The 16,331-nt window shown below is 41.9% G+C and overlaps 1 protein-coding gene and 1 pseudogene across 3 annotated transcripts in view; one reads left to right on the top strand and one right to left on the bottom strand.

The window, feature by feature from the left end:
- ZNF143 (zinc finger protein 143) overlaps positions 1-9,945 on the top strand; it is a 39,405-nt gene extending 29,460 nt beyond the window's left edge. For all 3 annotated transcript variants that reach the window (XM_090264125.1, XM_090264117.1, XM_090264121.1), the window contains exons 14-16: positions 1,975-2,136; positions 8,056-8,202; positions 9,228-9,945. In XM_090264125.1, coding sequence (XP_090120251.1) covers positions 1,975-2,136; positions 8,056-8,202; positions 9,228-9,311 — 393 coding nt within the window. In that variant the 3' untranslated portion in view covers positions 9,312-9,945. The remainder of the gene's footprint in view (positions 1-1,974; positions 2,137-8,055; positions 8,203-9,227) is intronic.
- Positions 9,946-15,519: 5,574 nt separating this feature from the next.
- Positions 15,520-16,050, bottom strand: LOC150018192 (ubiquitin-ribosomal protein eL40 fusion protein pseudogene; annotated as a pseudogene).
- Between the last annotated feature and the right edge of the window lie 281 nt (positions 16,051-16,331).

Here is a 16,331-nt window from a genome sequence, read left to right as displayed (position 1 = left end):
CCCAGGAAAAGCAATGTAATCGTTGTTCTCCAATAGTCAAACTTATGTTTTTTTAGATGCCACTAGCCTAAAATAATTCAAACTTGATTTCATTTTTAAGCTCTAGCTAAGGTTGTCTTAGTACTTGGTGGGAACAGGCATCTGGGGTTCTTTTGCCTTTTTATATCTGCCTTTCCCATGGAGGACTCCGTTTATCCTCATCTCTCTCAGAGCTTTACTTCCCATGATTAATCTGCCATTTGTGTTGGTAACTGTTAAGATGCTATGTTAGCTAGGAGGCAGAACATACTCAGGATTGGAAAACACAAAGCTCTTGTACCATGCCATTTATCTCCCTCCCCCTCAATTTTTAACCCCCCCCCTTTTTTTTTACTGTTTTTCTATTACAGTTGTCCCATTTTCACCCTGTTACTCTCGCATGTCCTGCCCACCACTCACCACTCACTTTTGACATCACTAATTCCACACAGAGGCCCTCTGGAGGTCATTTGATCTAACTTCCCTCCCTTCCTGTACAGGAGAAATTCCTTCCAAAGCAGCTCTAAAAATACATGGGCAGTCTCTCTCTCTCTCTCTCTCTTTAATTGAGGGAAAGGGGTTAGAGGTAAGAGGAAAACTCCCAGTCCACCTTGAGGTGAAGCAAGGGGGAAGGGGGTGGGGAGGGAGAGAGGGAAGTAGAGACTCCCCGTCTCCCAGAAGTGCCCGTAGGAATTGCCTCCTCCTCGGCAGTTTCTCTCTTAAGAGGCAGCCTAGCCCTGGCTGGGTAACTCAGTTGTTCAGAGCATCATCCCAATATGCCAAGGTTGTGGGTTCAGTCGCTGGTCAGGCCACATACAAGAATCAACCAGTGAATGTATCAATAAATGGAACAGCAAATTGATTTCTCTCTCCTCCCCCCTCACTCCCCCCTTCGTCCCTCTCTCTCTCTCTAAAATCAATAAATAAAATTAAACAACAACAAAAAAAGAGGCAGCCTGTTCTATCCTTGGATAATTCTAGTGTTTATCAAACAGGAATCTACTGCCATGTCATCTACTCATGGCTCCTCTCTGACCACATAGAATGAGGTTAGTCCCTCTTCATGTGCTCCCAAACAGCTATTTTCCCCACCACAGTGTTGTATTTTCTGTAGACATAATCTTCCCATTTCCTTCAGGAATTAGGTTTCTGTTCCATTCCTTTAGTCAATTAAACAACAAACACATCTACCTATTTTGGTAGACTCAGTGTGGGGAGTTCAGGAAGGTAGGTTATAGTCTTAACAGGAAATAGACATTCCTAAAATGAACAATGATTTCCCATAAAGACGGGTATATAGTTGTGTGATGCGGCAGTCTAGAGGAATAGATGATTCTTCCTGAAGGGCTCTTGGAGGCCCTCGTAGAGAATGGCCATTAAGTTGGATCTTGAAAGATTTTCATGAGTTCACAAGGGAGAAAGTGGAAGGGAAGGGCAAAGTCATGAAGAGATAATCAGAATATGACACTGTCTGGGCCTGCATATGGTTAGTTGTGGCTGGAGTGACAGTTGCTGGTTTGGAAGTGGTGGGAGATGAGTCTGGAGAAGCTGTGAAAGGTCAATCCTTGAAAGTCCTGAATGCCATGTGAGATAGTCTGGACTGTAGTGATGGGGAGTCACTGGGGATTTAAGCAGGGAACATACTGAAATTTGTTTTTTTTAGAAAGGTGTCAAAGTAGAGTATGATTAGGGAAGGGTTAGATTGGATACCTAGAAAGAAGTGGTATTGCAGATAGTCAGATGATAATAGAAAAATAAGAGTCTAAATTGGCAGTAGAGATGGAGACAAGAAAATGCACTTAAAAAATATTCATTTTTTTCTAATGACCTCTTTCTAAAATATAAAATGTTTATTTGCTCCCACAGAGTAAATTTATCAAGGATTAGGTCTAGTCCTTAATGTAATTTGCCAAGTATAACAAGAAACATTGATTTGTAAAATGCATTGTATTGCAGGTCAACATATCTCAGGCTGACATGCAAGCCATTGGCAATACAATTACCATGGTAACACAAGATGGCACGCCCATCACAGTCCCTGCTCATGATGCTGTCATCTCCTCAGGAGGAACACACTCTGTCGCTATGGTAACTGCCGAGGGCACCGAAGGGCAGCAGGTAATTGCTTTTTTTCTTTTATATCAGTCAAAACATGTTCATATCAATATTATTAATATATACACAGTGTGATACAGGGTTAAGCACATAAACTTAAGGTTAAATCCCAGTTACAACTTCTAAGTTAAATAACCCTCTGAGTCTCAGTTTTTCATCATCTGAAAAATAGGAGTGATTGTTGTTTCTGCCCCATTAGGTTGATATAAGGGTTGAATGAGATAATGCATTTAAACTACTCAGCTCATGTATTTATTAAGTGTTCATTAATGATAGCTCTTCCTGCAATCATCATCATCACCAGATTCTTAGGGAAAAATTCATTTGCAAAATATACTTTACTTAATTTTTTGAATATGTAATATATTCATATAGTTCAAAAATCAAAAAGTATATGCAGGTATGCATTGAAAAGTCTTCCTCCCCACCCCTACCTCCATCAACCTAGTGCTTGCCCCCATAGAGATAATCTCCTTTTATTAGTTTCTTGTGTATTCTTCCAGTGATTCATTAAGCATATACAGTCATCTCCCCTACTTCCTTTTTTATGGTAGTAAACTATACTGTTTACTTTGTTTTGTTTCTTTAACTTAATAACATATCTAGAAAAATCTTTATTTCATTATATAGGGAGCTTCCTCTTTTTTTTAAGCCATATTGTATTCACCATATGGACATGCCATGATTTATATAGTCTTTTGCTGTTTCAAATACACATAACCTTGTGCATGTGTGATTTTGCATGTGTGTGAGTGTATGTTCTAGATAACTCCCTCGAGTGGAACTGCTTGATGAAAAGATATATGCATTTGTAATTGTGATAAGTGTTGTCAAACTTCCCTTCTAGGGTTGTGCCGATCTACATTCCCACCACCTGCACTATGTGAGAGTGCCAAGCCACTCTTCCCCACTTGTGGAAAAATATCCTTTAGGATTTTTGCCAGTCTGATGTATCTCTGTAGTTTTAATTTTTTATTTTCATTAAAATAAATTATATTGGTTAATACATTTAAAAACTATTCTTGTGACTTCCGGCCAAGATGGAGGCTTAGACGGACACGCTAGGTCTCCCTCTACAACTAGAGAGGAATACAACTACTTCAAAACAAAGGATAACTAGAAATTCCAGAAAATAAAACTACACGGAAGCCCAACATATGAAGTTATAAACCAGCGGTGCCATTTGGGCAGGTAAGAGTTAAAGAGGGCAGCGCTGTTTGCGGTCGCACCTGGAGCGGCAGGGCAGCGAAAAATCCCGGCGGCAGTCAAGCCCCAGGCGGTGCGCGACCCCAGCGCTGGGGAAAGCAGCCACCGCATCGCCTTGAACAGTGAGGCCCAGGGGGGCGGGAGGACGGATCCCGGTCTCCTAGCTGAATAACTGTGTGAATCCATCTTGGACCCCCGCCCCCAAAGAAAGCGCCACAGGGCTGCGAAATAGATCGCAGACAAGCGCCGGTCGCTGAATTGTGACGCGTACACAGGCACTGCCCCGGACAGCCGGCCCAAGAAAACAAAACGCATCTGTCAAAATGTGGCAGACAACTATAGAAATCCCGGTGACACAGCTCACCAGGCAGCAGATAGAGAACCTGACAGATGAACAGATAAGAAACCTGTCAGAGGCTCAGTTCTGGGCCATTGTTATCAGGTGGCTTACAGAATTCACAAAAGAGCAGGAAAAAGATAAGAAAGAAGCGAAAAACATTCATAACGAAAGGAACAAAACCACATACGAGACAGATGGTGAGGAAAAAAAATCCAGAGTTCATTTCAACAAACCGGAATATGGAGAAGGAACAAGCAGTCAACCAATACAGAGAGAGGAAATGGGAAGCAACAATGAGAGGATCAGAAACCTCTGGGACAGCTATAAAAGGCCCAACATAAGAATCATTGGTTTGCCAGAGAGTGAGGAAGATGAACTAGAACTTGAAAAATTGAGTGAAAATATAATAAAGGAGAACTTCCCAGACTTGGGGAAGGGAATAGACTTGCAGGTCCAGGAAGCAAGGAGAGTTCCCAAGAGACTGGACCCAGGGAGAACCACTCCAAGACACATTATAATCAAAATGTCAAAAATTAAAGATAAAGAGAGAATCTTAAAAGCAGCAAGAGAGAAGAAAAGAATTATGTACAAAGGGGTCCCAATTAGACTATCAGCTGACTTCTCAAGGGAGACCCTACAGGCAAGAAGGGACTGGCAAGAAATATTCAAAGTAATGAAAATCCAAAACCTACAACCACAAATACTCTATCCAGCGAAATTGTCATTCAGAATAGAAGGACAGAGAAAGTGTTTCCAGGACAAAATAAAACTGAAAGAGTTCATTAGATCCAAACCACTGTTATATGAGATGTTAAAGGGACTGGTTTAAAAAACAGAAGCTAGGGAGATGAAACAAAGGCAAACTAAACAGGCAACGAGAGTGGAAAAGGAACTGTGGGTACGGGAAGCATATTGGGGGGAGGTCAACAGGGAGGGGGAGTGGAGAGAGGGAGGGAGATGATACAGGAATTGGGGATCATGGTAGGAGGGAATGGAATAGACGGAGAGAGGTTGGGAGGAACTGTATGTACAACTAATGGACATAATCTAAAAGGGGGGGACAACTGGAGGGAGGGGGGCCACCAGGTGGAGGGGAGCAGAGGGAAGGGAAATTGGCACAAATGTAATATTTTAATCAATAAAACACATTAAATCTGAAAAAAAAATAAATAAAAACTATTCTTGTACAATATGATGGCAATGTTGAGTTTCACTGCAGATACTTTACCCTCTTCAGTGAGAGTCTCTCAAAATTAGTAGCTCTCATTCTTCCAAAATTCCTTTATAGATGTCATACTATCATAATCAAAAGTTCAACAGGAGTTTATGATGATATAAGTAATCTGGATCTAAAATTTACCTGGAAATGCAAAGCACCTATAACAGCCAAAACAATCTTTGAAAAAGAACAAAGTTGAAGATCTTCTACGCCTTAAAATAGAAAACTCAGAATTATAAAACTTCTGGAAAGTGAATATTTTTGCAACTTCAGAAAAAAAGACTTCTTAGGATACAAAATGCACTAACAATAAAAGAAAAAAACTGATAAATTGGACTTCATCAAAATTAATTTTCCTCACCAAAAGACACCACTAAGAAAAAATACCAAACTGGGAAAAAGTTATTCACAATATATATACCTGACAGCAAACTCATATTGAGAATACATAACAAACCTCTACAAATGAACAATAAAAAGATGAACAGCCCATTAAAATAAGGAAAATTTAAAAATGTAATTTTTAAAAACGAGCAAATCATTTGATAACTTGTTTGAATAGATTCCTTACAAAAGAAGATGCATGAATGGCAATAACAGAAAAAGTGCTTAACATCTTTAGTCATCAAAGAAATGAATATTAAAATCACAGTGAGTTGCCTTTTCAGACACAAGCAAATAACTAAAAAGACAAAGCGAAATGCTGGCAAAGATGTGAAATAACTAGAGCATTCCTGCACAATAGTGGGAATGTAAAATGATAAAACCACTTAGGAGAATAATTTGTCAGTTCTTCATAAAGTTGAACATACCTCTACCCTTTGACCCATAAATTCCACTAGAATACATACTGTGTGATTCCACTTACATGAAATCTAAGAGCAGAGAAAACAAATCCATGTGATAGAAAGCGCTGCATGGCTAAGGAAGGACACTGATGGCATGGAATAGGAAGGAACTGGACTATATCTTGTTATAGGTGATGGTTTCACAGATGTATCTGCCAAAACTCAACAGAAGACCTAAGACAGGTACATATTTATTGTTTGCTAATTATACCATATGCTGAAACAAAAACAGAAAAAACCCAAACACAAGCTTTCAGGTTGTCGTATGGAATGGTCGCACCTAATCAGTCTGCAGCCATCTCCATGGCTCCGGAATACCTGGATGGGTTTATAGCCCAGCTTGGGTAAATACACTTTGTGCTAGTTTCAGTCGCACATCAGGAAAGATACAAACCCTAAAGTAAATATTCTTATGCAGCTTATCTGTAGCCTGTGGGCTAGGAAAATTCTCAGGAAGAGAAGGCTTTCGGGGCTGGAATGATATCACAACAGGGACAGGGGGCTTCACTTGAAGACCAGCTGCTACCACTGCTCCTTGTGCTGCAATTGTAGGCCATTGGGTAACTGTTGACTGTCCACATGGGGGTTCAGACTCCACCTATGAATTACCTGAAGGGTGTACTTCAGCATTATTTGTAGTGCAGCCCCTCTAACTTGGTGAGATTGAAATTCTAGTTCTGTCTTTCCTGTGGGAAGCGTCTTGGCTTTTTCAGCCTTCCAGCTGCTACTTCTTATCAGAATTACTGGAACCTCCCCCAGATATTTGCAGTTCTGGGGTCTTAAGGAATTAAGGAGAGTTTATACAAAGATGGGGGTTTTCCCCTCCTCTGGTTTTCTCCTTTCTAGAATATTCCTCTCAATGTGTAACCATTCTGACAGCCGTAGATTCCTAATGTAGTCGGATGCTTTTAAGTTGCCCTGTGCTGCTTAGACTGGGTAGTGGCCTCAGTGAAAAAGCTGTTTTATTCATTTTACTTTTATTGAAGTTATTGGGGTTACATTGGTTAATAAAAGTATATAGGTTTCAGGTGTACAAGTCTATAATACATCATCTGTATGTTGTACTGTGTGTTTACCACCCCAATTCAAGTCTCCTTCCATAGCTATTTAAACATAGATGTGACCCTGTAGGGTTCCCTTTCTTTGAGAATCTTCAGTTTCTGCTTGCTTTCCTCATTCTCCAATCCCATCAGACAGTCCCTTTTTCATATTTTTGTCCACAATTTGTGATTGTTATCTGCAGGAGGGGTTAGTCCAATATAAACCACTCAGCCTTTGCTGGGCTGAAATCTGTCACTACATTATGAAACATCACTGGGATTGATCCAGCTTAGCATTTTAGGGGATTAATGGCCAAGTAAAATAGAAATTTTAGTTTTTAACCTATTCTTCCTCTGAGTTTGGCTGGGCAAAATTTTAGAATATCATGTAACAGAAGTATCTGGTGCCATTTTCTATTTTATCTACATAGAAAAGGCTACATTTGTAGTTTAAGAGCCACAAAGCACTCTCAGCCACTTGATAGCTGCTTCAGGAGCAATGTGGAAAGATTCCATGGAGTCTAAAATAGGAAATGAGTATTGCATGATATGTTGCTATTTGTCGGTAATGCCACTTGTTCTTTCAGTTTTCCTGGTTAAATGGAGTCTGATTAAAATGCAGCAAGCAAATAGGAGAAAATAGTATATTATCTACTGCTGGAGTAAATGCACATTTGAGATGTGAATTAGTCTACATATGTAACTTCCCAAGCAGCCACATACGGGTAATAGAACTTAATGCGCAGTCACATCTCCCCTAGTTAATGGAGCCTGGTTTAGGGATCCGTTTCTCCAGTGCCCTCTACCCTGATTTGTCATTGCCTCACTTCATAACCTTAGATAACTCCCTTTCGGAGCCTCAGCTTCCTCAAATAAAAAGGATTCCAGAATAGACAATATATAAGGCTTCTTCCAGCTTCAAGATTCTACAAGTCTATGGTCAGAAGGGATTATTTTTTTGAGTTTGAAGACAGTCCTTTCCATTAAATGGATTTTAACCTATTTAAATCATAGTTTTGCCCTGGCTGGGTGGCTTGGTTGCCTGGAGCATTGTCCCATTGCACCAAAGGTTGAGGGTTCGATTCCTGATCAGGGCACACACCTAGGTTGCAGGTTTGATCCCCAGTTGCAGCACGTACAGGAGACAACCGATCAGTGGTTCTCTCACATTGATGTTTCTCTCTCTCTCAAATCAATAAGCATATCCACCAGTGAGGATTTAAATAAATAAACCATCATTTTAATTCTTGTGTGTGTGTTTTGTTTAAGGTTGCAATTGTGGCTCAGGACTTAGCAGCATTCCATACTGCATCATCAGAAATAGGGCACCAGCAGCACAGCCATCATCTAGTAACCACAGAAACCAGACCTCTGACCTTAGTGGCAACGTCCAATGGCACCCAGATTGCAGTTCAGGTGAGTCCAGAGGCAGCTGTCCTCCCTCGGTAGCAGTGCTCCTCATACCTCTCAACCTCATATGCTATGCTTTATGCATAATCTTTCCAGGAGACAGGGCACAAGAAATTGCTGTGTTTGAGGTGGATTCAAAGAGACCAGCACTTTGTTCTCTACTATCTTTGCATCTTCTAGGGGAATTTATATCAAGAAAAATAAAGCTTCTGGTATATATTCCCATTTGCACCCAGCCAGCTCTCTTAACGCTCAAAATAAAAATCGAAATAGAGCCCTGGTTGGTGTGGCTTAGTGTATTAAGTGCTGGCCTGGGAACCAAAAGTTCACGGGTTTGATTCCCAGTCAGGGCACATGCCTGGGTTGTGGGCCAGGTTCCCAGTTGGAGGTGTGCAAGGGGCAACCACACACTGATGTTTCTTTCCCTCTCTTTCCCCCCTCTCTAAAAATAAATCGTTTTTAAAAAATTCTTCCCTTAAAAAAATGTCTAACTAGATCCTATAAAGCAGTTAAGAGCTACTCCTTTGGAAATGAACCTAGTACCAACACAAACCCTACATCTGAGAATCACTGCACAGCCCTATTTTATAGTGGGCAATGTCAGAAGACTAAGAAGAAAACCATGCTCTGGGGAGTCACTGGATTCGAGCAGAGAATCTAGAATCCTAGGTACAGATTACCTTTCCTTGGGGGAGTTCTTCATGTATTTATTTGGAAAATGCCAGCCCTTGGTTTTAATTTAGTTTATGGACATAAAAGCTAACAGCTTAGGAAGCTCTCTAAATTATCTCCATTGGAAAGGATGAGCATCTTTTGTCCCTTGCATGTGCAAAGGTTTATCAAAATCCTGAATAAAGACACTGCATTATTCTCTCCTGTAGGAATTTAGTTTTTTTGCTTTTACTGATTGGATTAATGGTAGTAGCTTAACAGGCCCAGGTGTCAGAATGATAGAGAGAAATTCCATTTCTGGCATATAATATTCCATTGTCATTATCTTGACTGTGGGTTTGTGTATGCTCCTCTTTCAGCTTGGAGAACAGCCATCTCTGGAAGAAGCCATCAGAATAGCATCCAGGATCCAACAAGGGGAAACGCCAGGGCTGGATGATTAATCCTGAGCAATAAAGCAAGAGGAGCCTTTCATCTCCAGGCAGCAGAAACCCATGAAGGCCGGGGCCCAGGAAAATGAATCCTTTTCCATTCCTGAAACACTGTACACATTTTTATGCAAGAGTGGAGAACATTTTATTCTTGACACTTTTGTGTATATAACCCTTTGAATAGATTCCCAAACTGATTCGTTGTGTACAAGGAAATATGAAATTAGGGCAATACAGTAAATTTTCACATTACTCTTTTATCACATTGCAAACTCTTAGAGTCTTTATGCAAGACCAGTGAAGTCTTAACAGAGTCTTATGATGGATTTTTAACTTACTGTGAAAAAAATCAAATAAAAGCTATACCTAAAATGTCAAAGGTTCTGTATGTCACACAATTATAAATCCAAAAGCCATTATGGATAATAAAAATAAAGGATGTAAAGCCTTCAGATATTTCCCCCAGTTAGTAGAGTGTCTGCAGTTTTTGTTCTACTGTATACTTATCCATTTTTATTTGTATCTCATGGTTTGAAGACTATTCATTATAGTTTTCCATCCCTGTTAAATACCAACTCTTCAAGCAGAAATGCTAATTATATTAGCACTACATTGGATTATGTATAAAATTACAGAGTTTGTTTACTTAAAATTAAAAAGTTAAATCCAGTGCTTTGGTTTTGTTAAAGACTTTACTTAATGTTCTTGTTTTTTATACCATTAAAAAAAAATAATAATGAACTATCAAAGTTTGACCACAGGCTGGATCCAGGATAACAGCAATAATTGGAAATGGCTTTACTCTGAAAATTAGGTTAGTAGCTTGGTGTAAATTATTTATTTTTTTTTTGCTTATGTACTTTTGTTTTAAAGCTTATTTACCCTAAAGTTTATTATTTTGAATACAGCAATTTTAAAAATGTTACCTTTATATTTGTTTTATTAAATTGGTATGGGGGTGTGGGGAATTGTTACAAAGAATACCAGAACACACATTAATGAGAGTATATTGTATATCAAGCACAGAATAAGTACTATTCTATACGTTTTTATGTACTTAAAGCAGTTTTGTGAGAGATAAGGGATTTATAATTCCCTATTTGTATAGAAGGAAACAGAGTCCAAAAAGGGTAACTGTCTTACTCAGGCTGTACAGCTATAAAGAGGCAGAACAAAGACTTGAGAAACAAAGACTTTTTAAAATTTAATTATTTTTAATTTATTGATTTTAGAGAGGGGAGGGAGAGAGAGAAACACTGATTTGTTGTTCCACTTACTTAATCCATTAATTGGTTTCCTGTATGTGCCCTGACTGGGGATCAAACCCACAACCTTGGCGTATCAGGACACATTCTAACCAACTAGCTAGCTGGGCAGGGCGAGAACCCAGACTTCCTGACCCCCAAATTCAGCATGTTCTTTCACCATGCCACAACTACCCTGTGACTGCTGCGGTGCCCTCTGCAGTGCAGAAGGATCAGTGACAGGCATGTGCACCCTGTGGAGGATGGCACCCATGGCAGTGGCCATCCTTGCCTTAGGTTGGCAGTACCATGGTATGCCTGGTGGGTGGCCAGCTTTAGCTGAGTCTTGACAGGCCCCTTGCCTATCCCAGCTCTGAGTTTTGAAGATACCTGGGAGTAGCCCATTTGCTGTGGGCTCAGGTAGCAGTGCCTATCTTTCAGAACCAAGAGAGTACCTGCCCCAAGTATTTGGGAGGGCCATGCCCTCCAAAGCTTTTTCTCCAGGCTCTGTGCCCGGAGGATCCCAGCTTCCTCCATCCACCTTTCCTGAACCTGGCTCATGTTCATCTCTTCTAGCCAGCTCAAGGTGCCCTCCTCCTGGAATGAGCCACAGAATTCCAATTGCATAATTTCAGTGATTTCAAATACAAATTAAATAATCTGATAGTTTCGTTTAAACTGGCATTGCATAATAGATGAATTAAATTCATGCTAAAGTTTTGTCTTTAATTTTTTTTTTTTTTAGAATTATGTTAAATAGTAAATAAAACACCATGAGAAGCAGTGTGTGTGCAGGGGGCAGGGGTGGGGCGTGGGGGAAGGTGGGTAAAATATACATAACATTAAATTGACCATTTTGACCATTTTTGCATGTTCAAGTCAGTGTCATTAAGTACATTCACATTGTTGTGCAAGCATAACCATTATCCAGCTCCAGAAGTTTTGCAAACAGTATCTCCCCATCACCCCTCCCCGAGCCCTGCAACTGCCTTTCTCCTTTCACTTTCTATGAATTTGACTGCTCTAGGTGCCTCGTATAAATGGAATCATACACGATTTGTCCTTGTGTGTCAAGTTCTTTGTATACACTTAACAGCACTTTTTTTCCTGCTTTTTGACCAATATACTTTTTTAAAGTATATTTTATTGGTTATGCTATTACAGTTATTCTTTTTTCCCTTTGCCCCCCTCTGCTTGGTGGCCCCCCTTCCCTCCAGCTACCCCCTACTGAGTTCATGGCCATGGGTCGTGCATATAAGTTCTTTGGCTCACCCTTTCCTATACTATTGTTAACACCCCCCCACCCACCCCCCGTCTATTCTATACCTACTAATTATGCTTCTTAATCCCTGTACCTGTTCCCCCATTCTCCCCCTTCCCCCTCCCAGCTGATAACCCTCCATTTGGTCTTCATATCTATGATTCTGCTCCTGTCCTGGTTGTTTTCTTTGTTTTTTTTTAGATTCAGTTGTTGATAGTTGTGAGTTTGTTATCATTTTACTGTTTATAGTTCTGATCTTTTCTTAAGTATGTCCCTTTAAGATTTCCTATAACTAGGGTTTGGTGGTGATGAACTCCTTTAGCTTTACCTTGTCTGGGAAGCACTTCATCTGCCTTCCATTCTAAATGATAGCTTTGCTGGATAGAGTGATCTAGGTTGTAGGTCCTTGCTTTCCATCCCTTGAATACTTCTTGCCAGTTAGTTGTGATCTGTCTTACGGTTGTGCAAGGAGGCAAAACATGTCTACCTATACCTCCATCTTGGCTGGGAGTCCCCACATTTTCTTTTTGCACTGAGCCCCACAGATGACATAGCCTGCACCACTGTGGAAAGCTCTTCTATTAGCCCTTCTCTTTCCACTATCACACAAGAGGCATGACTTGTGTTTTAGAAACATATATCTGCTTATCCTTTTAGATTATGGGCTCCCTCAGGATAAGCGGGAATTCAACTTCCTCATAACTCCTGGAGGCCTAGCAGAGCAGCAGGTCACCTCTCCGTTTCCTCTGCTTCTGAACTCCCCTGGCTTGAGAGGTACAGAGAATCCACAATTCTCCATGCAGGAGCTTTGTTTATTTCCAGAGCACAGCTAAAACTGAAAGAAAGTCATGTTGAGAGTAGACTTGCTCAAGATTCAGGCTAATTGCATGAATAGTTAAAATAAAAATTACCTGGCAAAATGTTTTCTTATCCCTTGCTGCATTCAAGTGAAAGAAAATGGGATTCCTGCTCTAATGTCAATTTTAAGTTTCTTCCTAGTTTGCCTCACCTCTACAAGATTCCCCTGGACACACAGGAGGCATCCCAAAACTCTGAGCACCTTCACTAATCTGTCCAAAAGCCCTGGCTCAGATAAGAGCCTGCGGCGAAAGGGACCAGGAAAACCGCTAATCTGGGTGACAGACTCAGTTGCAGTGCTCTGCAGACAGATTCCGCAGTTTCTATGGAAAAAGCAAAGATGTAAAAGTCTCAGCGGCTGCAAGGGGGTTGTCTTATCTTTGTAAATAAGAAAGTTTTTCTTTCCTCCAAGCCAGTGACAGGGCTTTTTGAGGAGGGCAATAATTTTCAGCTGGGAGCAGCTCTCACACTCAGCAGATCTTTTTACCCAGATAAAACTCATGGGGCAAGCGTCCCCTACCCCCAATGTCTTGGGGCTATTCTAGCATCCCAAAATTGCTTAACTTCTTTTTAAACAGAAAGTCAGGAATAACAGAAAAGTGGGCCACTTTTTTCTGCATGGCTGATCTTGACTATTGTGAAGCTGGTAAAAACCTTGTGGGTATTTTCAAAGTAAAAAAGAAAGGGACTGAATGAAACGCACTGTTGATGAGCCTTGGGGTCAGCCACCAGCAGGAGGCGCTGTGTAGGTTCAGGGAGCAATCCCCAGCCACACACCACATGCTTCACCCCCTCCTTCAAGAACAAATGAACCAGCTGTACCTGGGCAGGGGCAATCTTTTCTCTAACCTTGAAGGAAATCATCTCGTGCTGGGAGAAAACAGGGTGAGTCATGGGAATAGAAGGACCCTGACTGCCTCCTCAGGTCACGGGGATGATACTAAGGAAAAAATAAATACCCACACCAGACCTGGGAGAATAGTTTTGATTCCTTGTCCAATCTGAAAACCATTTTTGGCTTCATAACCAGTGTTGACCAAAGAAATACTTCTGAGGGCATCTCAGATTCAGTACTGAAATGCCAGCTGGAATCCTTGTTTGAGTGGGAGGTGCTGTGAACTAAATATCGTCACATGTGCACTTACAGGACAAATCTCTGCCAGGTCTGAGTCCTAAACCCTAGTCACTATTCAATACTCTTAAGCCCAGTTCTGTTGGATGAACAGGTTGCTGGCAAGATCTGGCATCTGCATCACACTCTGCAGTCTCAGGGGGAGGTCTACAGGGCCACCTTTCTCCACCCCCACAGGGAGAGTCACTTGTTCACCGAAAGGCAGAGAGAGCCCAGTCCAGGGCCCCAGTGTCAACCTTGATAGGGGACAACCAGGTTCCAGTAGCTCCTATCCCATGTGCTTAGACAGCAATTATTAGGATGAACGCCCTTTGCTGCCCTGCCTGGGGCTCCACGTCTAATAAAAGGCCTCTGACTTTGTTCCCAAGGATTGCTTCTGAAGGAAAAACCCCATCCCTGTTCTGGTTCTCCATGTACCCATCTATTCATTAGCATTGGAGTCTGACCTCCTTCAAGAGCAAGGTAGTCTACAGAGACGTCATAACCACAGATGTCCAGGCCCCTAGGAAATGGCAGCCAGGACCTTTTACTTAAGAGATTAACTAGTTCATGAAAAGGCACCGAAAAGCCTCCATCCACACTGGTGGCTCTCATAAGGGCATCTGTATCAAGTGGCCCATTGGCATTTCTGCTTCTGACAAAGATTTCTGCAGGCTCCTGTTCTTTCTGGCTCCTGAGTTTAGATTTCTGGTGTACATAGATGCTCTGGCCGGATATTCATCCTCTTTTTGCAAGTTGAGTCACAAGGGCAGGAGGGAGGGCACCCTCACAAGGAGGACTCTAAGGATGGCCAGGAAGTGCCTTTCTCCTCTGGATGCACTTCCCCCTGCCAGTGCGGGAGTGTGGATACCTGCTAGCAGCCCCAGCAGTGGGGAAGGCATGCCAGCTCTCCTTCTCCTTCCTCTAGAGCTCTAATTTGACCAGTCTGTGTATCTGCTCTCCACTCTTACTGTTAGAGAAGGAGAGACCAGGATCCACCTACTTAATTTTAAAAAACATTTTATTTAAAAAAACATTTCATTTACTTTTAGAGAGAGGGGGAGGGAGGGAGAAAAACATTAATGTGCAAGAGATGCGTTGATTGGCTGCCTCTCACACACCCATAACTGGGGAACCTGGCCCACAACCCAGGCAGGTGCCCTGACTGGGAATTGAACCAGCAACCTTTTGGTTTGCAGGCCAGTGCTCAATACACTGAGCCACACCAGCCAGGGCTTAAATATTTTATATATTTGCTTTTAGAGAGAGGGGGAAGGAGGGTGAAAGAGAGGAAGCGAAATATCGATGTGTGAGAGAGACGGCGATCCGCTGCCCTGACCAGGAATAGAACTGGCAACCTTTAGCTTTGCAGGAAGACGCTCAGCCAACTGAGCCCCACCAGTCAGGGCGCATCTCCTTAATTTTTGACTGCAGAATTATTGACTTTGAAAACAGAAATACAGCCTTGACCAGGTGCCTCAGTGGGTTGGAGCATCCTCCTGTGCACCAAAAGGCTGCGGGGTTCGATCCAGTCAGGGCACATACCTAGGTTTTGGGTTCAATCCCTAGTAGGAGCGAGTGCGGGGGTGGTGGGGGTGGTGTTAGGTAGGGGGGCGGCCCATCAATGTTCTTCTCTCACATTGATGTTTCTCTGTCACTTCCTCTCTCTCTAAAATCAATAAACATATCCTTGGGTGAGGATTTAAAAGAAAAATACAAATGAGGCTGTATATTAACAGTAACAGGTACATAACTCTTACTATGTTTTTAATTTTTTTCCAGGCAATGACAGGAAAACTTTATTGAGGCCCCAGGGCCATGGGATTCAGGTGGAAGGCTGCCCTGTGGTGGAGGTGGTGGAGGAGCCTTATTTATCCTTCTTCTTGGGGAACAGGTTGTTGGTGTGGCCATACTCCCTGAGGCAGTTGACAGCAGCCGGGTGCAGGTGGGGGTAACACTTGCGGCCGATGCTCTTGTCGCAGTTGTACTTCTAGCTGGCAGAGGGAGGGCTCGATGATGCCACCCTGCAGGCGAGGCACCAAGTACAGGGTGGACTCTTTCTGAATACTGTAGTCTTCGAGAGTGAAGCCCTCCTCCAGCTGTTTGCCAGCAAAAATCAGACGCTGCTGATCAGGCAGGATACCCTCCTTGTCTTGGATTTTAGCTTTGATGGTCTCGGTGGTGTCACCAGGTTCAACCTCGAGGGTGATGGTCTTGCCAATCAGGGTCTTCACAAAGATCTGCATCTCTGCATCTGTTGGGGAGGCTGCCCCCCGCCTCCTGCAAGAGAAAGAGCACAGAACTCTTATTTTTAAAACGAGGACCAAAAAAAATGGCTTAAGAAAATTAACCAGTTCTAATGTTGGAAGAACAGGATCAGAAAAATGTACTTTTTATTTACATTGTATATTTTAGTGACACTTCCCATTCTGGAGCACTAATTCCTTTGGACAGCCCTTTATCTGAGGCAAGAGTAGTGAGCAGAACTGAGGGAACACACAGAGAAATGCAAAACCACAGCAACGGACCTTCCTGTAATATTTTCACATTCTCGACCA

Source organism: Furipterus horrens, unplaced genomic scaffold (assembly GCF_987537825.1).
Source record: "Furipterus horrens unplaced genomic scaffold, mFurHor1.1.pri manual_scaffold_2, whole genome shotgun sequence".
Taxonomy (NCBI): Eukaryota; Metazoa; Chordata; class Mammalia; order Chiroptera; family Furipteridae; genus Furipterus; species Furipterus horrens.
The sequence above is the reverse complement of the archived record's forward strand: the minus strand, read 5'-3'. Positions and strand labels throughout refer to the sequence as shown.